Source organism: Cibotium barometz, chromosome 60 (genome assembly GCF_041138505.1).
Source record: "Cibotium barometz isolate CiBa-2024 chromosome 60, ASM4113850v1, whole genome shotgun sequence".
Lineage (NCBI taxonomy): Eukaryota > Viridiplantae > Streptophyta > Polypodiopsida > Cyatheales > Cibotiaceae > Cibotium > Cibotium barometz.
In genome coordinates this window covers 34,041,411-34,067,495 of record NC_141105.1, presented here as the reverse complement: position 1 = coordinate 34,067,495, position 26,085 = coordinate 34,041,411, and the positions used below count along the sequence as shown (strand labels likewise).

Genomic DNA, 26,085 nt, shown 5'->3' with positions numbered 1-26,085 from the left:
TCTTGATCTTCTTCACTCACACCATCACTAAAAGAAGACATGGTTACACACAAAGCTTAATAGAGGAGCAAGAAGCAAGAAAGTGGAAGAGAGATAAAAAATAAACATAACCTCCCTTTTGAAAAAGAGTTGTGCAACTCCTCAACCACCCAAACTACATTTTCTTGATATTTTATTCATATTTAAAATATGAATAAAATAATTCAACTCCTCAACCACCCAAACTACATTTTCTTGATATTTTATTCATATTTAAAGAAACTCAAATACATCACGTTCTAAGGTATTTTCTTACTTGACTAAGGTTCCCATGCTACCAAAGAAAGGAGAAAATGTTTTAATGTGCATTAGATTTTACATATTTACGGACTTGCTAATAAACCAATCACTTACACAATGGTAAAAATATACTATAATACAATTTTACAATGGCATAATTGCCAATAAAGGTGATAAAATGATATTTATCAATGTAGAACTGCTTTGTTAATGCCAAATCAGTACAAATTTTAGGTGTTATCATGCTTCTTGGATGAGAACAACAAGGACGGGTGGGCCACTACACATGGGCAAAGGAGTTGTCTTTGCTACTTGGACGAGAATAAGGACAAGATGGTTAATGCTCAGATTTCACGGTCTCGTTCAACTTTTCTGAAGTTGGTGTTGGCACAAGAGTTTATGTGGAAGCCACTACTCTTCATTCTTGCTTGAGCTTTAGAGTTGGCAATGATAGCATGACTTTGGGTCTCCACACCCACTTGGATTTGACATTTGAGAGTGTGTTAGCAGGGGTGTGGGGCATATGTTTCTTTGATCTTGGCACCTAGATGTGGGGGTTAATCCTTGTGCATCTACCAATTTTATCAGGATCCAGCAAAACGTAGACTTCTGGGGTGGTATTAGTAGGTATTGAGGCCATTTCCTCAACCCTTTTGGCTTCTAATTTTGTGTAAATGGTGAGGTTTTTGAAACCCAAATAGATGGGTTCCCTTCGTACAAGCCTTGGTCTTTTAGGAGCGTGACAAGGATCCCCAATGGGGCTCAGGGTTTGGGTAAACTTGATTTCTTAGGGCATACCCACTTGGTAGGTCTCCTCATGGTTGGTGGGCATTGGGCCAAATGGTGGGTGACAGGTCCTTGCATGGGTATCGTACTTTCTCTAGCCTGCCAAGGTATGCTTGGGTACCCATAATTTCTTACTGTGTGATCTCCGTGAAGGGTTGCTAAGGTTGAGGCTTGTTGGGAGGTGGTCTTCGTCTTCATTTGGTGAGGTTTTGGATCACCATAATGGTTTGAGAGGGTAGCTGATGATGCATTGACGTAAGAGGCTTATTTAGTGTTAGTGGTGGTAGTTTTTATAAGTGGGGAGGACAGGGCTTAGGATGTACGATTAACTATTCTAAAGGGGAGCTTAAGTATCGTGGTTCTTCTTCACCACATCTCTAATCATGCAATCAGTGGTGGCCACGATCCATCCCCTCCCAAGGATGATGCTCTCTTTTCAATGTACCTATGGGGGTCACATAAAACTTATATGATGAAATTTTAGATCCAATAAGAAACTTTGTTTCAAAAAAACCATGGACATAGATTTGGCATTATTTACTATGGTAATGGTGGTTTGCTACACATGGTACAAGGGATGGGTAGCCTAATGAGGTTCATGGTTATCCCCAATGTTAACCAAGGCTAGCCATGCTACCAAATGGTATTTTTTTAGGACACTCTAACTCAAAGCAAGCTAGTTCCACCACTGGTTTCAGGCGTATCATATTGAGATCGGATGCATGTATAGAGATCTATACATTAGAGTGTCTGCAACCTCTTTGTGTCTCCATGAGGTCTTGGGAAAAGTACGTCAATTCCTAACTAGTTCTATTAGTGGCTCTTGGATAGGGTCTATAGTCTCTTTGGGTCTACTTGCTGAGGTCTTGGAAAATTTATGAGATGATCCCTCACTAGTTCTATAATTGGCTCTTGGATAGTCTTTGATATGCTCAGGTGTGGTTCATGATTCGTACTTGACCACTTGCTCTAACACTAGCTCAAGTTCAGCCTGTACCTTCCTCATAAGCTCTTGGGCTTGTTTCATTCTCTGTGTCTCTAACAAAGTGTTGGTTTACTCCTTGAGTTTCTTCAAAATATTTCCACATAATCTATGGGTTTCTTTTCTTTGGGAAGAGGGGTTTTGAGTGGAGATCACTGGCTATCTTTGTAGCAAGGCATCTTGAGGACTCTCACATCCAAACCACTTTTGATGGTGGTCACAAGGTTGTTGCCCTTGACACAGTGATCATGCATTGCATTTACGCGTGCTCTTTAAGGTCTTCTTCTTTTAGACCTGTGGTTCTAGCTCACTGGCCTTTTTAGGGGATATTGTAACTTTTGGGGCTTGCACCTATGGCTTTTTAAGTACTTTCAAAGCCTATGAATTTTGCTTATTAGTAGGCCTTGGATGTTCCTCTGGTCGTCACCCTCATCTTGGCTTGGAGCCTTGTGATTGCATTAAGGGGGATTGTGGGAATGAGTCATACTAGTACACTTAATAGGTTAAGGCTCGTCAAAGTGGAGCCAGATGCTTCTACCATGGGGACAATTATCACTCCATTGGGACAATCCTTGTAATAAGCATGATCAAATTCACCACTTATAACATATGTCCCATAAGGAATTTTATTGGTATTGGACATGGAATTTGGAGTGCTAAGAGCGCTTGGGAGATTTGGTGTAGGGTCTTTGTGAGGGCACTCCGTAATACAATGTGGGCCTTTACATAAAAAATATTGCATCAGTGGCCTACATACCATATTGTTGAGGTCTCTTGCTCTTTGTTACACCATGGCTTTGAACAAAGAGAGGTGTAGTCTATGCTTGTATGATTTCAGTGATAGATTACACACCAAACCATATCTATCCATAGGAATAGATGTAAGTGTCCTATGTGGGTATCCTACTTGAGGTACACTGACTGGGGTTGGGGCCTTGACATAGTTGATAACCCTTAACTATGGGACCATTTCAAGTAATTTTTTGAGCAATTTGGGCTCTTTAAGCTATTTTTTTATAATTTTTGAGGATAAAAATAAGAAAAATTAGCTATTTTGGCAAGAAAATCAAGAAGTTTTAGGATATTTTCTAATTTTATTATTTTGGTAACTTTTTCCTATTTTTAGGGTATGGTTCATTTTTGACCATTTTATGTATTTTCTTTCGACCTTTGTAAGAAATTAATGAGTTGACGGGAAGGCAGTAAATGTATTGCCGACCCTTGTTGAGATTTAGAATTCATGTGGAGTCAGTAGGAGTGCATAGATACATCATTTATAAGCTATTTTCAGCCTTCGGGACTAGCTACCCAGACATAAGAGATGTGAAAAGGCATGAGTAAATGTGAATGACTTGACATTTCATGTGAATTGAGAGTAGTTATCACCAAGAAGGAGAACATTGAGGAAAAATGGAGGAGGACTAAAATTGAAGAGATTGGGTGCATGAGAGCTTGTTTGTGATCTTCTACCTCTCATCTACCACCATCATTAGCTATCATCTATTCATTCTATATCATGAATCCTCTCATATTAGGGTAATTAAGGAGTGATTAATGATTAGGGAGAGAGAATCTATTCATTGGCTACAAATGGAGTAAAGAAAGATGAAGTTCAGACCCTAGAAGGCTTGGCAATACATTTACTATCAACCGTACAACCAAATTTAAAGAATTCTTGAGGTAATTTTTCTAATTGTGTAAGAAATGATCAACTAATGAATACTAAGAAATTTAATGCATAATTAATGAAATACTAAATAACAAACTTAGATTTTGTTAATAATAATTGAATTTATGCTTTATATCTCAACTTAAACATGATTAAAGACTTAATTAGTCGACTTTCTTAATTCTGGTTGCATGTCAATTGACAAAGAAAGTATGTTTTGATAATGATTTTTAAAATATCATTGAAAATAAAAAAATAGCGTAGTTAGAAAAGCACACTTTGAATTTTTTGTAATTATTGGAATCATTTTGTACTTTGAATTTTTTGTAATTATTGGAATCATTTTGCTAGTTAAAGATGATTTATCAAAATACACTGTTTTTTATCATTTTAGTTTAAGAATCACACTCAGTGATAAAATTAGTGATGAGGAATGGATTACATGTGTGTTTTTGTTTTAAAAATATTAAAAGTCAATAAAATGAAGATTTACTATGTTATTTTCATGTTTTTGTAATATTTTTAAAAGCTAAAAATAAGAAACATAAATATAAATAATTAATAAATGGTGTTCAATAATTATAAAAAATTAAGAATATGTTTTTATGATATGAAAGTACATTGTGATGATTTAAAATTTTAGATAATGATCTTTAAATAAATAATATTTATTTTTCTATATTTCTGAGTGTATTTTTGAACTCACATAATTGTTGATTCTACACACTCCATTATCATTCTGTTATGGTTCTCAAGCAATAAAGTAAGGATAAATAATTCATTGCCAATTGGAAGCTATGCCAATACCAAAAGATGGATGTCGATGACACGCTACTTTGCCGATCTCCGGCCAAGTCTTCCCGTCTTCTTACTAAAGTTTATGATGCAATGGCAAGGACCGGGGCCAAGTCTTCATCTCCATGTACCTAATCCTTCATCTATCCGTTTTAAGAAGGCACTCACGGATAGATGGATTCAAGCCATACTCCCCTTCAGCCTCTTCACCAATGCCAGAGATACCCTCTTAACATACTAGATTCTACAAGCATTTTTTGAATTGATATTTGTATATAACCACAAGCTTGCGATCAAGTATGTAATTGTATAGAGTTGACTTGCAACATAGACACTTATAGTTGTATGCCAACACAATCCATCTCAATACAAGATTTTAATGCTGATGGTGAGGCTTGTAAAGGTGAGCTTCAAATGATTTATACAACTTCAAGCATTGCCTTGCACAATCCCCCAAGGCTATTGCCAATCCCTCAATGCCAATTATACAAACTCAAGATCAAATGCATGTACAGTTCCATGAAGAACTCGTGTCTTTGATCAGATGAATGAGAGAGAATCATGCATGGATGTTCATTAAGCTTGATTAGTGCTACAATTGATTTAAAAAAAAGGGTGAATGAGAGAGAATCATGCATATGATCAAGATGTCATTCCAAGATTATGATAAAGACGAAGCTCAATACCTATGAAATCCCCCAAATGTTGATGCTATGTACTGAAATTTTCAAGAATTGATGTAGAGCAACCATAGCATGCATCAATTAACAAGTAATGTGATCTCCAAAACCTGTAAATGTAATCTTAAAGAGGATTAATGAAGATTAGTGCACAACTCCATACCAATGTATGCATTAACGAGACTTACTTGAGGAGAAAAGGTTTCCATTGAAGTATTAAGGCACAAGTTGAAGCATTAGTCTCACCCGAAGAAGATGAAGTATGGAAACAACTTGGCAAGAAGGAGAATCATTATTGCAAGAAATGTAGCATTACAACTTGGCAAGAAGAGAATCAATGCAAGAAAGAGAATCATGATACAAGCATTAATCGCATTTGAAGAAAAATGCAAGAAACGTGGCATAATCCCATTTGAAGAAAATGCAAGAATGGAAGCCTCATCACTGGTGGCGAGCTGTGTCTTCCATGGGCCTTGGAGGCGGCCGCACGCAGCTCCATTACCTCACAAGGCAAGCAAAGAAGGCCTCAAACCCTAGACAACGCAAGCAAGCGATAGCCATCCACGCGGCTTTCTTTTTTTTATTTATTTTTGTTAATTCTTTTCGTATTACAATATCCCCCAAAAAAAAAAAAAGTCTCCAGACGTCCCTTGCTGAATCCTGACCAAAAACCTTCCAAAATCTCCTCAATTAATGACCGGTTTGAAATCAAGGTTTCCATAGCCATCAATGCCACCCAAATTCAACACACGAGTTACCAAGCCTCCATTTTGGTCATACAAACATTTTTTTTGGAGTTGAGCTGGGAGGGCTTGGCCACATGGCAATGTTTAGGCTTTTAAATTTAGGGATGGTTTGCTCCCATTCAAGAAGGTAAGTTTTAACTCGGAGCATTGTACTCTCCCATCAAGCATGATTTTTTTATACCTTACAGGCTTATGTGCTGATCATGCATGCAACATACTCTCATTCTTCTTCCCAACACATAAGAGAACTTTTGTTGCACACTTGAGTCCAACCCCCGTTTTTCAAGTTTCATAAGCCCTAGGTACAATGGTCAATCAACGAGACATTTCTTAAACTGTGGAAAAAATTGAAGTAACGGACTGTATTTTTTAGTTCAACAGTAAAGAGGAGCAAGATTGGCGGGGGTCCTTCAAGAAAGGCTGCCATTGATAAATAAGATCTCAATACAACATATGAATCCAAGGTTATTATCTCTCTTGTAAACCTAATACAAGAGAAAATATGCAAATATTGAGCATAAATCCAAGCTGCCTGCACCAAGGTTCAGAAGATTAACTTGATAAAAGAACATACTAGTCGAAATATATTTTTAAAACACCTCCCGGCTTCACAAAAACATGATCCTGGCAGCCAAAGTACATCCATCAATCCAGGGGAATGCTTGATGCATAGTCATCGATAATGCGCTCTCCAAACTTGAGTTTACACAAACAATCCAGCATTCTGAAGTGGGTAGAACTAATTGCTCTTAGTTCTTCCTTTGTAGCTCTTCGATATGATTGCTGTATGATTAGCTTAGACTTGATAAATATATGCATCAAAGTTAATAGCCTTGCACTTTGCCTTTGTTTAAAAGCAAAAAATCAAATACAGCATCACTATTCACCTTGACAATTGCTGATACAAGACGACCTCTTAGCTATAGCAACATCAAGTGTTTTGGAGAGAAATCCTGCAGCACCCTGAAAAAAGATAAACTCAAGTAAGCATTCTATGGCATCATAGCATGCAATGATATAGTAAGCAGGTTCAACCAACCAAAAAGGAAAGGAAACTACGCATGAAATCGTGAAACTGCTCTTGGGCAACAAAGCATGACTATGCCAGGTACCTGCTTGTATCAAAAACACTTCTTGTGAACAATGCTTGGACCAGATTCATCATACTCTGATTTTGTTATATGCTGGTTCTGGGGGAAAACAACCTTCGCTAATATTGCACCACCCATCCATGCCGAATAGCGTAAAGTGTTTTCGGGCATATATTCAGGTGGCTGAGCATGAGCAAGGTAGCAAAAACAAAGTTATACAAAAAACCATATGGACTGGAAAACAATTCCAACAGAAACAATTGCTGTCAAGAACACACTCCTAATATTCTGATAAAAAGGTAATATATTTACATTTAAAACATAATTAGCATTCAAAAAACATCCTGGTGATGTGACAGGCATGCCGACTTGGAATTTTGTGATGATGTGGCCTTAACAAGGCATTGGTTGGAAATCATTACAAAGCTCTTTAAGTGCAATTTCCAAACCTACAATAGCTCAACCATCTACCTTTTCTTATTTTTGTGGCCAGAATTTAACAATGTCTTGTAACTTTGAGGATGTTGCATGCGGAAGCTTGGAGTAGAATCCTTAACTTGATTAGAGGAGAATACAGCATTCAGAACTTGATGACTTGCACATGAACAAATGAAAGAGAAGAAGACAGCAGAGAGTACACTGTATTGAGTCCCAAATAACCCTCTGAAGGCGCCCCACCTTAAGCTGTATTTGCTTGTATTACTGAATGAGTATGGACTGACCTGCGTGCGGGAAATTAGCACCAAATACTGACCATTGACTTCGAATTATACCAACTCTTCTTGAGGGAGAATTGTGAGGAAGCTTGGAGGATACTCCGGAAGCACAGTCCACCCACCCCCATCACTTGCCCCCCTCAAACATGGCACTCCTATGCAAAATCCCTCTAACAGGTACCTAATCAGCCTCCCCTCCCACATCCTTAAAAGATTACCCACAACTTCTTCAAGCATATTTGGAGGCTTTTCACTTGAGGTCCACTGTTTAGAAGCTAGGGGGGATGTCACCATTTGGCCGCCCAAGTGGGCTTCCCCTATTTAGTGCCAAGGTACAAGAGGCCACGGAGCTTTGTGTCCCCTATACTGAGGCTAGGACTTGCCTCACCTATGGGAGGCCAGACCTCATAACCCATTGTCAAGGATTCCAGTTTAGGCTTTCCCATTGAGCCAGTTCCGTGCTCGGGACGACCTGCTATTTATAGGTTCCAGGAATGGTAGATATATCCATTGCATAACGCATACGCACGCATCTCTGCCTACTTGAAATTGTTTCCGAGTGACTTGTTTTCGTGTGATTGCTTGCTATGACGTGTCCAGTTCACGCGCAGGGGACACCCACCTATGAACCATGCGAATGCCATGTATTTTGACATGGTTTGTAGCATGTGAACACGTGATAAGTATTCATTTAAACCTTCTTTTGGCTTTTCTACTTCTTTTGCCTGCTGAAGTTGTCACTTTAGTAGTTCCATCAGCTCTTGAAAAAAAACTTACAACTTTGTGGAATCGTTTTTTCTTTTTCCTTGTCTTCGTGGACACTTTTTCTATAGTGGTGCCTTCAAGTACACTTTCTTCTACGGTGGTGTCCAGTTTTTGTGTCTCGTTCACTTGAGGCCAGGCCAGTGTCTCATGTGAAGAGGCCAGTATTTTTGCTTGACATGGACGGGAGCCAGACTGGTGCCACCCGTGTATGACCTGGACTGTGTTCTATCCATGGGATATGGACATCATATGGTTCTTGGAACCCATGGAGCATTGTATTTGTTAAATACTCCCAATAATATATTATATATTGAAGGGGGGGTCGGCCCGTTCCGGCCCCAGTGCTGGTGTCCATCTATCTCATTCCATTTTGTTATAAAATTGTCCATTTCAAATTGTGATATTAAGTTGTGCTATTACGCGTGTGGGTGTCCATTGGAGTCTATTCCCACTTGACGGGATCGGTTTCATTGGTATCAGAGCACGGTTATTTCCCTCTTCTTAGTGGGGAAACGAACCTGTGTATTGGACTCCCCGCTTCTAGCACACTGCCACAAAGACTCATCGCAACCTTTCTCCACGGTATACCAAGAGAACTTCTCTAGAGTCTGGACGACCAAACAACCAAAGGCAAAAGACAACTAGAACACGATATTTGTGCATCCACTCTGCTACTCTCTTTAGCACATCTCCACAACCACCCATTACAGTCAGCATTGAGGCCGCAGCTTAGGATCAAGAGCAGATGCCTCAGTCCCAGAACCAAGCACAGAGACACACAAACATGATTTGGAAGCAATTTGCTGCTACTCCTCGACATGGAGGTAAACATTGTTTTTGCATGAAGATCCCCATGTGCAAAGTGCCATTGAAACAAGGAAAGCCGATGCAATGGTAGATGTAACTTTTGAGACCATGGCACGGGAAGTGGGTAAGAAGCCAAGGGAGTTGGCACTTGCCTACCTCCTCCGCAAAGGTGACATCAAAGAGGGGGACAACGGAGAGCTGAAATTCAGAAATCCACCTCACTTGAAGCATGGAGATCCTGCATCTCAAAGGTTGAGGTCTTTTATGCAAAAGGAAGAGGTGACAATCACCTCTCGTCATGCGTCTTCTCCACTAGGCACAAAGCCTGACAGGTATATGTATGCTAGTGCTCATGGAGGGCATGAAAGTCACATGCATTCAAGACATGTATCCCATGGTAGGGGTGACAGGTCTGCAACTAGAAGAGCTTTGCCCACTGAATTGTCTCATGGAGAGACATTGCCTTATGCAGGAAAGTCACATGCATCTGATTTTCAAGTTCGTGGAGCACATGCCACCTTGCTTCGTGAAACTTCTATGATGGCCCATGGAGCCCATGCAGATAGGGATGCCCCGTTGGATAAGGGGAAAAGAAAAAGAGAAGACCATGAGCCTCATGCCAGAAAGCTCAAGGAATTTAAAGCAGGTGACAAATCTGTTAAGTTTGATGTTTTTCATGGAGAGCATGATGCTTCTAAAGTGTTAGCATTTGTGGCACAGTTTGACATTGCCTTTAGCAATGAGGACTTCACTGAGAAGTCTAAAGTACGCCATGCTAGCATGTTTTTGAAAGGGACCGCTGCTCATTGATGAATCACTGAAAAGATCACCAAGGACCCCATTTGCACCTGGAAGGAATTTAAGGACAGATTCTATGCTCAATTTTTGCCACCAAATGCGGAGCAAACTCTCACCCAAAAGTGGGACAGACTTGAGCAAAGAGATAATGAAAGCGTACAACAGTATGTCAACAAGTTTTGGAAAGTGTTGCTGGAAGTAACTCCTTTTATGCAAATCACGGAAGATAAAAGAAAGAGGAAGTTTCGCTCCGGACTGCAACCAGCATATCGTTCGGGCATTGAATTGCACCCGAAACATACTTTGCAACAGCTCACAGCTTCTGCTCTTGCTACGGAGCAATTGGTGCTCAAAACTAAGCAAGATCAAGGCGGTTCAAAGGGGAAAGACAAGGCTGTCCCAAATCTGCAAAAAGGTGGACAGCCACCTAAAAAGAACTTCCGGGAGACCCACAAGGGTGGTAAAGCTGAAAATACCACATCTAAAGATCAGGGCCCAAAGAAGAACAAATTCGGCTTAACCCCGGAGCAAAGAGAGCAATATGCCAAGGAGGAAAAATGTTTTTCTTGAACCTTGGGAAGACCAAGATTATGATCTTTAATACCTCCCCACAGTGGATAGGCAGATCCGCACCGTAGTTTACATATAGTGGGAAGCCCGTAGAGCATGTGACCTCTTATGAATATCTTGGGATCACTTTTGTTGCACCACAATTATCTATGCGGAAGGCGGCCGAAACCAGATTGATGCGTGGCTATGCAACCCTGGGCTCACTCGAGAGGCAGTGCTCATATATACAGTTTCATGAGCCGAGGATGAAGCTCTATACAACGATCATAGACAGAGCCCAGATCCCAACCAGTCCTCAGACAGCTAGTTTAACATTGAGGTGCACAATTCACTACAAGGTGACCTCCACGACAACTTCCAAATCCTTGCATGTAGACAGTGAGTAGGTGCTCAAAACATGGCTAATTCCTACACTAAACCCTAACCATAGCTAGTGGCACATGTATCTGCTGCTCTGCTACTGTCTAGGGATAATGTATATGACATCCTCTGCTTATGTTGGAGCAATAGGGAGAGTGATTGACCCCAACGCTTCCCCTAGGTATGGATCTAGATCAATTGTGATCAGCGCTAATTCAAGGGTGTGAATGCGGTACTTCAGCTGGTCATTGAACAGGTGCTAGATCTGGGTTTGGTTCTTGAATTGGTGCTAAACGTGGGTTGTGTCTGAGTCTGGGTCTGTTTCTATTTTTGAAAAATCATGTTATGTTCTTTCCAAAACTCTCTTCATTTTCTTGTTCCTTAGCATAAAACTGTATGGACTAAATTGACTTGCCAAAATCTCGATGGAATGGCTGGAGAAAGATTTGGAAGCTTGGTCCTCTAAATATTCAAAAGCCACACATTTGGAAGTATCTGCTATGCATCTCAATGATGAAATTTGTATTATTCTCACAAACCTGTCCCCACCAATACAATGGGTATAATTTGGTATTATTCTAACCACCTTACCTTGACCAAAGCAGGTCGAATCGAAGGAGTTGCAAGAAGGTTTGCTTCCTTCTGAAACCGAGCGTCAAAGCCTGCATGTGTAAGATTGAGCCATGTCTCAAAGCTTCTATTTACCTTGTTTACATCTAGACCAAAAGACTGTTTTTATTAAAAAACTGTACCTGGCATTGTGGCTGTGCCTCCGCACACCACAATGTTTTCAAGTAACTGCCTCTGAGTTTCTGATGGCACGCACAATGATACACTTCGAAAAAGAGACTCCACAATGCTAAGCTCCTCGACGTTTAACAATGATGGCTGAAATAAGGCCTCACCAACTGTGTATCTCTCCTTGCCAACTGCAATAACCTGCTCACATTAGGTACACACAAAATTGCTAGGCTTAGTGCTCGCAACCTTTTGAAATGAAAATAAACACAACAATTCTGCTATGAACGATACTAGGGCCAACACTACCAACTGGGAAATTAAGGCACTCCTGAAGATTCAAATGACACAGAAAGCCGCTAGCAGCTTGAATGGTGGGAGAGAGTTTGTAGAGAAAGGCAACAGATGTGAAGGAGTGGGCTGCTGCTTGCAATGCTTGGAGGAAGAGAGGATTGAGTCTTGACTGATGCCGAAGGAAGTGCAACAGGGCTACTTATAGCCCTCCAGATAACTTCCACATGCCCCAACCTTCCAGTCTGGTCATCCACCTAGAAGCCCCAGGATGAGCACCATGCTCCGCTGACCGTCCTGATCAGCCCCCCCAATGTATCCACCTGGCTACTGCCCAGCACCCTTACATCTGACCCAGGGCTGCCCAGATCCTGTCCACATGTCAAGCTTCTGCCCAAGTTACCCTGTTCCTGTGCCAGGAGCTGCCAGGTGCATGCTGCCCAGTAGATGATCTTCTACCTGGTAGGCCTTGTGTGTTGAATCAGTGGTTATGTGCATTCTAACAAATGGTCTGCATGACTAGAGATTTACACGACCTCCCAAAACCATCTGATCTGCCATCAAACGCCCCATCCTGTGTCATTATCAAGTACCAGGTTTTCAGGCTACTCCTCCTCCAAAAGGGGGCCTCAGCCAAAGCAAGCTAGAACCCTGGGCTGCCTGAAAAAGAAGCATTAATTTCTGAAAGAGATTGCATGCCTAAGCTTAAAATGCAATTAAGTAGACATGACAAATCATTGAGAAAATACAAGCTAAGTCACACAAAGCATCATCGAGCCTCTCTGAAGGCTTTGTCAGTAATCTAGGGTTTGCCGCAGTATGGCTATGGTGGTTGATGCTAGGCTATCGAGGGTAGAACTCCATCGTGTAGGTGTTGTTGTAGAGAGATAGAGAGAGATATGATGGAAGTACACAATGTTGCATGACTAATATGGATTTATTAGATGTGTTATGAAGTACATCAAATACATGCTTTTATAGGTTGCAAACCTTATCTTTTGACTCACACAAATCACGCTCACATATGGATTGATTAGATGGAAGTACACAATGTTGCATGACTCAAATGGATTGATTAGATGTGTTATGAAGTACATCAAATACATGCTTTTATAGGTTGCAAACCTTATCTTTTCACTCGCACAAATCACACTCACATATGGGGACATGACACACGGCACACACTTATCTTATCTGATGGGGAGAAAACCTGAATTAGGGTTAGAGTTCATTCATGGGAGACATACACAGAGAAGCAAGGGAGAGAGAGAGAGTTGTGGGGATAAGTCAACTCATGAAAAAGCATGAGTGTGTGACTCCCCTATCACACATGTATATTGCACTAGTACACATAGTGCACTTAGTACATTAAAAGTACTAAGTGTACTATGTACTATAACTTATGGGCTTGTACACACTATAAGGGTGGGCATAACGCCTTTACCCCAACAACCTCCCACTTAAAGGCAAAGTGCCCTTAAGTAAAGGAAAAGAAAAATCAGCATGTACATGATAATATACAAGGCCATATCAAGGCTGAAACTGGCCTCATCCAATGCCCATCAAGTGTCTGCAATGAGCAAACCGCTCCGGAGGCAAACTCTTCGTCAACAGATCAGCCGGGTTGTCATCCGTATGAATCTTAACAAGCTGAATTTGCTTGTTCTCTATCACCTCTCTGATGAAGTGATACTTCACATCTACGTGCTTCGTCTTTGCATGAAAAACAGGGTTCTTTGCCAACTGAATGGCACTCTGACTGTCACAATGCAACAATGGAATATCCCCTGTATATCCCAAATCAACCACTAACCGAGATAGCCATAATGCCTCCTTGCAAGCCTCTGTGGCTGCAATATACTCGGCCTCTGTAGTAGATAAGGCAGTGCACTTCTGCATCCTGGATATCCATGACACAGCACCTCCTGTGAATGTAAACACATAACCGGTAGTAGACTTCCGGTTATCTGGATGACCGGCATAATCCGAATCCGTGTAACCATGCACTAATGCATCCTGTTTGCCAAAGCAAATGCACAAATCCTGTGTGCCCTTCAGGTATCTCATGACACCTTTCACTGCTTCCCAATGCTTCTTGCCAGGGTTGGCCATGTATCTAGAAACCACTCCCACTGCAAATGCAATGTCCGGCCTAGTAGCAACCATGGCATACATGAGACTGCCACAAGCTGAAGCATACGGAATCTTGGCCATATCAGCCCTGTCACTATCCGACTGTGGGCTGTCCATAGCACTGAGTTTCACATATGGAGGCAAAGGAGTACTAGCTTTCTTCCCCCCGTCCATATTGAACCTCTGCAAGACTTTGCCAATGTATTCCTTCTGAGACAAATACAACACATGCTGATTTCTGTCCCGAAGTATCCGCATACCCAAGATGTGATTAGCATCACCCAAATCCTTCATATCAAAGGTTTGATGCAGCCTCTGCTTCAAAGCATCCATCTCTTTACGAGATTTCCCGGCAATCAACATATCATCAACATACAAAATGAGAATCAATAGACTGCCATCCAAGGCTTTCTTGGTGTACAAGCAGTGATCTATGTCACTTCTCCTGAATTTCTGAGATTTCATGAATGTATCAAATTTATGATACCATTCTCTTGGTGCCTGTTTGAGCCCATAAAGACTCTTTTTCAGCTTGCATACAAGCTTCTCCTTTCCACTTACTGCATAACCCTCTGGCTGCTGCATATATATCTCCTCATGGAGATCACCGTGAAGAAAAGCAGTCTTCACATCCATCTGAATCAAGTCCAGATCATCATGTGCAACCAAAGCCAACACAGCTCTAAGTGTGGTCATTTTGACCACTGGAGAGAAGATCTCATCAAAGTCCACACCATATTCCTGCTTGAAGCCCTTAGCCACTAACCTGGCTTTGTATCTTGGCTTTGCATCTGATGCAACTTTGAGCCTGTATACCCACTTGCATGGCAAAACCTTCTTGCCTGCAGGCAAAGGCACCAACTTCCATGTTCCATTTTTATGCAGAGAATCCATCTCTGACTTCATGGCACGCTCCCATAGAGCTTTGTCTGCCCTCTGTAAAGCCTCTTTATAACATGAGGGCTCCCCACAGTCAGTGAGCATCAAATAGTCAACCCCTGGAACAAACCTGTCAGGGGCTCTGGAGGGTCTTGTGGACCTCCGTACCCAATGACCATCATTTGCAGGTTGCTGTCCAGCCTGCATATCACCCATTGGTGGCTCCTGTTCCATGCCATAAGGCTGAAAAATCATGCCCGGTATGTCCTCCAACTGTGGTATATCCATAGGGATATCTTCTGCCATCTCTGGCTGTCCATTTGGACCATTTTCAGCACCATTTAAGGGCTGGTTTTCCTGCTGTAATGGCTGATTTACAGCCCTTTGTTGTTGTCCATGATGTCCATCATCATCAAAGATGACTCTGCCAGGCTCCTGTTGCCTTGCAGGCTCCTTATACATGCATGTTTCATCAAAAATGACATCATTGCTGCGTATGATCTTTCTATTCATGGGATCCCAAAGTCTATACCCCATTTCACCTCTGTCACCATATCCTAGGAATATGCATTTATGAGACTTAGGATCAAGTTTGGTGCGCATTTCCCTGCGTATGTGCACGTACGCAACGCAACCAAACACTCTCAAGTGCTTGTATGACGGAGGCTTCCCTGTCCATACTTCTTCTGGCACTTTCCCACCAAGCCTCGTGTTAGGTGACCTGTTTATAAGGTGAACGGCTGTCATAACAGCTTCAGCCCAAAAAACCATGAGGTAATGCAGCATGTGACAACATAGAACGGACCTTCTCCTGTATGGTCCTGTTCATCCTCTCTGCTGTCCCGTTTTGTGGAGGATCATAAGGAGTAGAGAGCTCCCTCTTGATGCCTTTAGCATCACAAAAGTCCTGAAACTGTTTGGACATATACTCTCCACCATTGTCGGAACGCAAAGCCTTCAGTGTTTTGCCAGTTTGATTCTCAACAAGAGCAACAAACTTCTCAAACACTGAGAATGTATCACTCTTCAAACGAAGAGGATAAACCCACACCTTGCGTGTGGCATCATCAATAAAAGACACAAAATATTTTGCCCCTCCCAAAGAAAGCTGAGGCATCTCACATACATCTGTATGCACAAGCTCTAACTGAGCATCTTTCTGTCCAAGAGCTTTCTTGTGGGGGCACTGTAGTTGCCTACCATATATACAATGCTCACAAAACTGAAAACTTGAAAATTTGAGAGAAGGCAAGTAACCCAAACGAGACAATTGCTCCATTCCTTTGACACTCATGTGTCCCAACCGGCTATGCCACATAGAAATTTCCAGCAGCTCGGTTGCATTTACATTAGCATGGTGACAAACACCTGCATGCATAAAATAAAGAGTGTCCACCTTAGAGCCTCTGGCAACAACCAGTGAGCCCTTACTAATCTTCCACTTTCCACTACCAAATGTGGTAACATAATCAGCATCATCAAGCTGTCCAGTAGAAAGCAGATTCTTCTTGATCTCAGGCACATGCCTGACATCATGGAGCATAAGCTGTGAGCCATCTGAAAATACAAGCCTCACATCACCTCTGCCAAGAATTTTGCATGCATGGTTATCACCCAAATAAACCACTCCTTCATTGCCAGCAGTGTACCTGACAAACAAGTCTCTGCAACCTGTGACATGAAAGGAGGCACCTGAATCAATGATCCATGAGTGCATACCATGACCACCTGTAAGAAGTGAATGGGCATCAAGTGAAGACGTAAAGAGGACCTCATCCTCACTGCCACCTGCATGTGACACATTGATTTCTTCGATCTTGACTCCACTTTTGCCCTTTGGCTTTACATCTTTGGCTTCATCCTTCTCTTTGTCTTTGCCTTTTCCCTTTTCTTTTTGATCATTTTTCCATTTGTAGCATTGCTTTTTGATGTGTCCCTTCTTGCCACAATAATGGCATTCCAAATCCTTTTTGGAGCGAGACTTGCTCCTTCCCCTTTCTTGGCTTTTCCCCCTTTGCTGGGATCTCCCACGTGCATTCATTGCATTGGACTTTCCAACAGAGTTGTTCTTCCTGTTCATCTCTTCTTGAAGAAGAGCACCCTCAACATCTGCATATGACAGCATAGCATGCGAATTGCTAGTGGCTGTCCTGAATGTGTCCCAACTCTCTGGCAAAGTGCATAACAAAAAAGTGGCTTTGAACTCATCGTCCATTGCCAACTTTTGATTTATAACCTGGCTGACAATACCATTAAACTCATTGAGATGGGCTGTCATAGAAGCCCCTTCCTTCATCTGAAGGCCTATGAGTTTCTTCAACCAATACACTTTGCTTGAGGCACTTTGTTGGGCATACAAGTCCTGCAATCTCTGCCACATTCCCCAAGCTGTCTTCTCTTCACGAATGCTGAAAAGTAATGAGTCTGACACAGACAACATGATAGTAGATCTTGCCAGCTCATCCATATCTTCCCACTCTTCAGCAGTAAGAGAAGCGGGCATCACACCCCTTTCTTTGATAGGCTTATGTTGCTTTTTCTGAAGCAACACATTGTAGCACTGGGTTTGCCAAATATCATAGTTATGCGAGCCTTCAAGCTTCTTGATGTGAAGCAATGAAGAGCTCTCACCTGTGGTTGCCATAGCAAAATGCAACCTGTAAATGCCTGACTCCCTGCAAATGTGCAAACACTGCACCCAAGATGTGCAAACACTGCACCCAAAGCACACAAAGTGCTCACAAATGTTCTCCCAAGCTTTATCTCCCACTGCGGAAGCAAGAATGCAACTTTTCTCCCACTTTTTGTGATGAAAACACCAAAATCTGGTTGCTGCAGATTTTGGACAGCACCTTAAATGTGCTCTTTTGCCCTTCCAAAGTACTGTACAGCAGTACTAAGCGCTCACCAATGATGTACCAAACCTGTACCGGCAATTTCAGCAGCTGAATTTGAACCTTTTGATCACTCAAAACAGTGTACAGCCATGCCAAAACATGTACAAATCTGTACCAAAACTGTACCAGCAGGTACAATAGCAATAAATGCTCTCCTGGCTGTCCAAATGAGTGAAAATCAGACTTTTACAGTCCTGTACACTGCATAAAACAGTCCTGAACAGAAATTGGGCAAAAGCCCCTTGACTGCAAGCTGATTTTTGAGGATTCAAGGCATATATGTCTTGCCTGCTGCTTTGCCAAGCTCAACAAGCATACAAACTTGAAAAGCCCCTTGATTTGAGATCAATTTCTGATCATGCATGGTACATTGGCGCACATGAAGGCATCCAGAGTGTTCACGATGCTTCCCCCTGGCCACATATACATCAAATACAGGAAAGCCCCTTGATTTGCAGGCACATTGAGTGCTTGTAAGGCATCAGCACATTAACCACAGCATCAAATGCGATTGCCTGCATGCAAATCAACCAAATCGGCACAAAAGCCCCTTGATTTGCACTGCAATTTGCTGCGATTTTGCCCAAATGTGCGATTTTTCACATCATACAGCATGTATGAGTGCTTAATTGCACAATTACATCAAAAGCCCCAAATTTCGACATCCAATTTCCTGCAAATTGATCCTGATATGACCAATTTCCTGCAAATTTATCCTGATTGTGACCAGTGTCACCCAATTTTGCCAATTTTGCTCAGAAATTGAGCAATTGGGCACCTGTACCTGCTCAATTGCAAGTCCCAAAAAAAAATTGAAGCAAAATACCTCTGAATTTTCGGGATTTTTCTCTGATTTGCAGGCGGGTTGATGAATTTGGTGCTGATGCTGCTGTTCATGCAAACCTTTGTAGTCGGGCTCAAGAGAGGCGCCTTTACACAGGTGACTGTTGCGGGCAATGGCAGAATGCGAAGGAAGGAGGGACCATAGCGAGCCTGACGAGTCTGCAGCAGCAAATGGCCGAGAGCGCAGCGATGAAGATCAAGAAGTGCTGCCCAACGCGTCTTCGCTCCACGCTCAGATGCAAAAAAGTGGCTGCTGCTGCGTTGACTGTCCTTGCGCTTCAGTTGTTGTAGGCGCCTGAAGTCAGAAGTAGGTGCCCCCCGTTGCTCACGCGTGTTCGTTCCACGCTCACACCCTCCAGTTTCGCCTAGCGCTTAACGCCCGCCTGACGTATTCGCCTAGCGCCTTGCTGATTAGAGTCGCTCACGTAGCTGCTTATGCTTTGCTTCGCCGTGCGCCTTCTACACGCTTGCGTTCGCTGCTGAGCCGACTCGCTTCTTTGGCCACCAGCGCCTTGCTTCAGTGTTCGCCTGCGCCGTTTGCCTGCGCCGTGTGCTGACCTCCTCGCTCGTGGCTGCTGTGCAGCCCGCCTGGCTGCTGGGCAGTCATCGCTTGGCTGCTGGGCAGCTGGGGCAGCCCACGCTGCTGGCTGGGCAACAGCTGAGCCAGCCCACGCCTACTGGCTGGGCAAGGAATGACAGAAATCAGCACTCAAGAAGAATCTGGAGAGACCAACGCTCTGATACCAGTTGATGGGGAGAAAACCTGAATTAGGGTTAGAGTTCATTCATGGGAGACATACACAGAGAAGCAAGGGAGAGAGAGAGAGTTGTGGGGATAAGTCAACTCATGAAAAAGCATGAGTGTGTGACTCCCCTATCACACATGTATATTGCACTAGTACACATAGTGCACTTAGTACATTAAAAGTACTAAGTGTACTATGTACTATAACTTATGGGCTTGTACACACTATAAGGGTGGGCATAACGCCTTTACCCCAACATTATCCAGATAACAGGGTGTTCACACACACATATATCTCTATTCTCTTCATCTTTGCTTTGCGTTTTGCACCTATGTGTTCCTGTGAAAGGTGTTTAGGGCTTCAATCCAAGGAGAGTTACGTAGCATGTGTCAAGACCCCTGAAGCCAATTGGTGTCAAGCAAACCAAAGGGGAGTGTTTCATGAGAGTTGGTAGCCATTTCGGGCTACTCGAGAGGCTTTTATGGAGCACTCCAAGGGATGAAGTTCATCCAAGGGGTGGAGCCAAGGATACTTGGGACCAGTTTTCAAGAAGGAGGATTCGTGTTTGTGCTCGGGGACATGGCAAGAAGGCAAGGGGACAAAGTGGAACAGATGCACAAATCTTCATCAGATTTGGAGTGGAATTGGAGACAAAGCAAGGTTTTTAGTGAAAAGGTTGCCAAGAAGGGCAGGATTACTGTATGGGAGACCATATGTGGAGACAAAGGGATGATGGCAGTCATCTAGGGTCAGAAGTTGGAATCCCGTCATCAACTTTAGCAAAAGGGGATGTCATGTTCATGAACATGGACATGCTAATCCCTAAGTTGCAGCAAATAAAGACTAGATTCTGGAGGCTTAGCAGGTGACAAAAGGCATGGAAGGCATGGATGTGGACCAGGGTGCTATGTCGGCAACAAAGGGGATTTTTCAGGTCCAAGGAACTGGCCGACAACAAGTCGGCTAGTTCATGTGCTCTTCAAGTGCCTATAAAAGGCAAAAGTTGGGCTCATTGATAGACATCTCAGTCCTACAGGGATTGGTTCATAGAATAGGGCTTCTGGAGTCCAAGGCTACCTTTTCAAGGCAAGCCTATGGCTGCTTGATTGATGTACCTTTTTTGTACTATAATATACTGAAAATACAACTATCACTCTCTTCTCTCCATCTTTGCTTTGCGTTTTGCATCTGTGTTCCTATGAAAGGTGTTTAGGGCTGAAAGAAGACACAGAGCTTCTGCTCGTGTGACAATGTGATGTGACATGCGTGGCAGAAGCATGTTCTTGATTAGCACTAATCCTATGTTTAGCAGAGACATAGAAGAGAAGGAGAGATAGACCTTATCTACTGTATACCACCAAAACATGCTATATATACAATGATCTTGCTAATTCACAACTTCGTGCAAATGATCTTGTTGATTCACAGCTTCATGCTGCATACCAAAGATCCCTGCAACCCTCTACTTGCAATCGGACAAGAGAAGCTTCTGCTGATCCACCACTATGTCCTTGCTGCCTTGCAAGACTGACAAATGGATCCTCTTGATCTTTGAATGATGATTCTAATGAATGCCTAATGATCCTATTTATAGGGAAAAGGTATGAATTCATAATCAAGTCAGTTTTGCCTATTTTTCCCACAAAAAATTGTTCAAAAAGTCATTTTGTGTCCAAACTACGTCCAAAAGGTGTCCCAATATGCCTTGGGCACTTTCGGGAGCCTATAGGGCTGAGAATATACATGTCTCTGATGCACATGACATCCCCTCCTGCTAAGCTTGGAGCACTGAGGTAATCCATACACCTTTGCTTCCATTCCGTTCAATTCCAATTGAAAACTCCACGTCATATCCACTGGCTCGATCCCAAGCTCCCTGACTTGGTCTTCACTGGCTTGGTCACTGAGGATCTTCTGAATCACATGTAGTCTCTTCCTCCTCACAAGATTCAAATAGATTTTCTGGAAGCTCCTCTGAAACTATTGGACCGACCTCATCCTCCTCCAAATAGGATTTGGAGAGATCCACCTCCTTGGGAACTATCAGGCTAACCTCATCCTCCTCCAAATAGAATTTGGAAAGATCCACCTGCTCGATTTGCAGTTAATCTGGCCCTGGCTTTGGCTCTGGCTCTGGCTCTGCCACATGCATCCCGCGTAATGCACCTCCTCGAAAACACCTCTTTCTGTGATCACGTCTACCAAGAGCTCTTATCATAGAAGCTCTCTTTTCGTTGCGTCAACGCTCTTGGTCTTGGGCTGCTTCATAACCCTAGGTGATTCCTCCCTGGCCTTTGTTGATGTTGCCATGAACTATGCCCATTTTTCCTTCAGTTGTGCCAACTTTGCATGTTCAAAAGTTAGGTTTGATGCACCTCTTCATGAAGCTTTACTTGATGTGCTTCTTTTCCGCATTGCCAATATTCCTCTTCTATGAGTCGTTGCATATACTCGGCCATGATTTGTTCGTACTAGGCTTGGCGTTCTTGTTCCTTCTTGTTCCCTTTTGTATCATTCTTCATCTTTCCGTCTCCAACGACTTTGCATAGTCTCATACTCACGTCGTGAACGTCACAACTCTTCTTTCCAAGCATCATTGCTCACCATCGAGGTGAGGTTTTGATGGAGGGAGTTAAAAAAAAAGTCTTTTCCTACCTAGGTTAGACCTAGGCTAAGTCTTTTGCAAATCCTACCCTACATGTAACCTATGCTACATGTAAAAATGGACTAAAGCCCTAAAAACGGAAACCCTAATTTGGTTTTTCCACTTTCGACATTGAATCTAGGGCTGCAAACACTATTGCTAGGACTGAACTCATGCAAAATACGAAAACTCTAATTTTGGGCTGCAAACCCTAAAACGAAAACCCTAATTTCAGAATTCCTAATTCAACGGACAAAAAACGTGAGCTAAGGGCTGTCCTAGGACGACCTAAGCTTTGATACCAATGTGACATGCGTGGCAGAAGTGTGTTCTTGATTAACGCTAAGCCAATAAGATAAACGTTGATCCTATGTTTAGCAAAGACACATAAGAGAAGGAGAGATAGATCTAATCTACTGTATATTGCCAAAACATGCTATATATACAATGATCTTGCTGATTCACAACTTCATGCAAATGGTCTTGCTGATTCACAGCTTCATGATGCATACCAAAGATCCTTGTGGTCCTCTGCGTGGAATAGGACAAGAGAAGCTCCTGTTGATCCACCACTATGTCCTTGCTGCCTTGTAGACTCTGACAAATGGATCCTCTTGATCTTTGAATGATGATTCTAATGAATGCTTAATGATTCTATTTATAGGGAAAAGGCATGAATTCGTAATCAAGTAGGTTTTGCCTATTTTTCCCACAAAACATTGTTCAAAAAGTCATATTTTGTGTCCAAACTACGCCCAAAAGGTGTCCCAACCATTGGGCTATGTCTTCCAAGAGCCTGTAGGGCTTCAAAATCCACTCTAAATCTGCCCATATATTTGCTAAATAAGAATATACATGTCTATGAGCATCAGGATTAACGGATGCACATGACACTTTTATTATATTCCATAGACTATCTCTCATGAGTATAAGCCTCACTTTGGTTTGCCATGTTGGAAAGTTTGCTCTAGAGAATTTATCAAAGGTGATGACTGATCTAGGTACATCCAATGTGACTAAACTCTGTTAAATGCAGAGCAGTGGCATAAGTGTTCCATACAAGTGGCTGAAAAGAGGCCTAACAGTAGGTAAAGCCAACAACATGGAAGAGGCTTGTGAGATTGGAAGACTTGGTTGACTGCAGCAGAGACGAGAAAGGCACGGAAGAGCAGGCAGAAGGCAGAGGCACGATGGATAGTGAACAGACGGAGGCACGATGGATAGTGAACAGACGGACCTAGGCAACGGCCAGAGAGGAAGCGAATAAGGTATGGTGTAGCAATATCTACTAGGGGATCAATATCTCGGGTGGCTGCGAGGTACTCATTCTATTATTCACATGTTACAACATTATTTTGATAATATGTAAATGTTAATCATATATTGCCAAGTGTTAGAAATTGAAGGTTTACCTAGAATACTATTTGGGAAAGTTCTGAAAGCTCACAATTGTACCAAGACGAGCAACCCTTTTTTTTCTACGTTAAGGCATGCTTCTCCATCCATGCCTTGTTCATCGCTCTAGTGTGCCTCATAATTGTTTCTTTACTTGCTAATCCAAGCGCCCTAATGAAGCACACTTTGTCCACAAGAGATGAAGAAACATAGTCCACTTCATTCATCCTATGGCATAAAAATTTATGAGTTATGATGAAAGATAAAACGTATTGCACTTGGACCATCCCATGTCAAAGAGACTTAAGACATATTCTCGTACTGTGTATGTTCCATTACTTGTTTAGGCGAGCTATAACAGTGAGGACCTTGTTAGCAGTCATCTCTGTTGGGTAGGAGGGAAGCTAGCCTACACACACACACACACAACCTCAAGCACAGAGAAACGTGAGAGCGCTAGAAAAGATGTACTCAATAATAATATGAAATGAAAGTACAAGTGAGTACTTGAAGGCCTAGGGCAAAGTGCCCAACACACATAAGTGTGTTCACACAGGGAAAAAACCTGTGTCCAATCACAGGGAAAAAGTGCCCGTGAGTAAGCTGGGTTCACACCTGAACTAGCCGGGAGTGGACATGACCAACAAACCCCCCTCAAGTGAATGGTGTGAACGGGTAGCAGCAGGGTGATAAAGCTGTGAATGCTGCCCTGCACTATGCTCCACAGTAAGAGTGAACTGCAGTGCCAATGGAAAAAACAAGCACTATCTGATGGGAAAAAGGAGAATCCCCAATGCCATAGTGCTAATGCTAGAGCACAGTAGTACATAAATGCATCACCAGAAATGCATGGCAAAGATCATGTGGACATCAACTGCATCAAATCAAGAGGCATCGCATAATACCCCCCTGAAGGCAAGTACCAAATGCCAAGCTGAATTGCATGTAATCCACATCAATGCTCTGTAACTGCACCAGTGATAAGCATAATAAGAGGTAGCAGATATACGCATGTGTAAAGGCAACACGATCCAGAAGTCATGCCTATGAGACATGTAATGTAAGCTGCAAAAGTGAAACTCATTAATGGAGGATCCAATGAGGAAAAATCAGCAATGGGAAAAGCTGAAAATGGGGAGAAAAAGTGGGGGCTCGAGGCGGGCATCAACCAATGCTATGAGAGGATAGGTAAACTCTCAGCGATGCCATGATCAGTGGCATGTATGGCAAATGTAAAGATGCATAATCCCACAATGAATAATATACATGTGACATGTCAAAACCATGAGAGCAAGCCAACACTAGCCAAGTGAGTAAAAGGCACTCCCAGTAAACATCACATGTGAGAGAGTGACAATGTCAACACTGTAGAAACAACCCCGCCGCAAGGGAAAACAGCATAAAAGGCATCTCCAGTAGACATCACATAAAAGAAAGCATCTAGCATAGACCAGCATAAGGGTCAACCAGCATAAGTGACCATGAGGCATCGCCAACTGCATGTGGGCAAGTAGAATCCCCCCCTGAAATGCATCTGCTAGACAACGCATACCATGGAGTACATACTATAAAGCATAGTCATCAAAAGCAATGGCATCAGAAGACATCTCTGCAGGCAATGAAGATGTAAGTGTCAAGGCTGACACGTGTAGCCAAATTGGCCTGATCTGCACCTGTGGAAGAAGATGCCAGCTTCTTCTTTTTTTCACTCTCAATACGCTTCCTGCATTCCTCTATGGTGTGCCCTATTTTCCTGCAATAGTTACAGCGCTTTTTCTTTTCAGGCTTGTCCTCTGTCTTGGGAGGATTCGATGGGCTAGGTTTAGGCCCAGATCTATTCCCACAAAAAGGAGCAACCATTGCTGACTCAACAAACATCATGTTGTTCTTGATGGAATGAGATTGCTCCACTGAGCAAGAGAGTCACAAGGTTGTCAAAAGTGACCGCATTAGGTGCATTGCTAGCCAACAACCGCAAAGTGGTGCCAAATGTTTGATAAGAGTCAGGCAAGTTGCGCAAAACTGTCTGAACAAGATAGCTATGTGTCAAAACCTCATCAATGTTAATGAGCTGCTCTCGTAGGTCCTTCACATGTGTAAGGTACTGATCGATAGAGTCACCTTCAAGCATGCGGTCAGTCTCAAGCTTGCCCTAAAGGTAAGCTACACGAGCCTCATTTCGACCTGAATACAATGCCGCCAAGGTATCCCAAGCACCCTTTGCAGTGGTGCAAGATCGAATGTGTGGAATGATATGCCTGCGGCACGAGAGAGCAATCAATGCATGGGCCTGAGCATCCCTGGCATCCCAAGTACGCTGCTGCTCAGTAGGAGGAAGACGAGGAGGTGGACCTGCTGGAGGATGAGCAAGAATCACTTCACCTTCCGTTGGAGCAGGTGCAAGAGGACGCTCCTCAGTGCCATCCACATACAACCATACATTTTTGGCAACCAAAACATGACGCATCATATAAG

The 26,085-nt window shown here is 42.6% G+C and overlaps 1 protein-coding gene across 2 annotated transcripts in view; it reads right to left on the bottom strand.

Moving 5' to 3' along the window:
* Nucleotides 1-6,494: 6,494 nt before the first annotated feature.
* Nucleotides 6,495-26,085, bottom strand: part of ARP7 (actin-related protein 7) — a 65,768-nt gene continuing 46,177 nt past the window's right edge. The window contains exons 5-9 of one of the 2 annotated variants that reach the window (XR_015265227.1): nucleotides 11,797-11,983; nucleotides 11,636-11,706; nucleotides 7,050-7,211; nucleotides 6,825-6,900; nucleotides 6,495-6,720 (exon numbers count right to left, since the gene is read on the bottom strand). Coding sequence is in view for 1 of the 2 variants with exons in the window: in XM_086794000.1 (XP_086650126.1) it covers nucleotides 7,059-7,211; nucleotides 11,636-11,706; nucleotides 11,797-11,983 (411 nt within the window). In the remaining variant the exon portion in view is untranslated. Of the gene's footprint in view, nucleotides 6,901-7,049; nucleotides 7,212-11,635; nucleotides 11,707-11,796; nucleotides 11,984-26,085 lie in introns of both variants that reach the window. The other variant, XM_086794000.1, reaches the window with a different exon arrangement.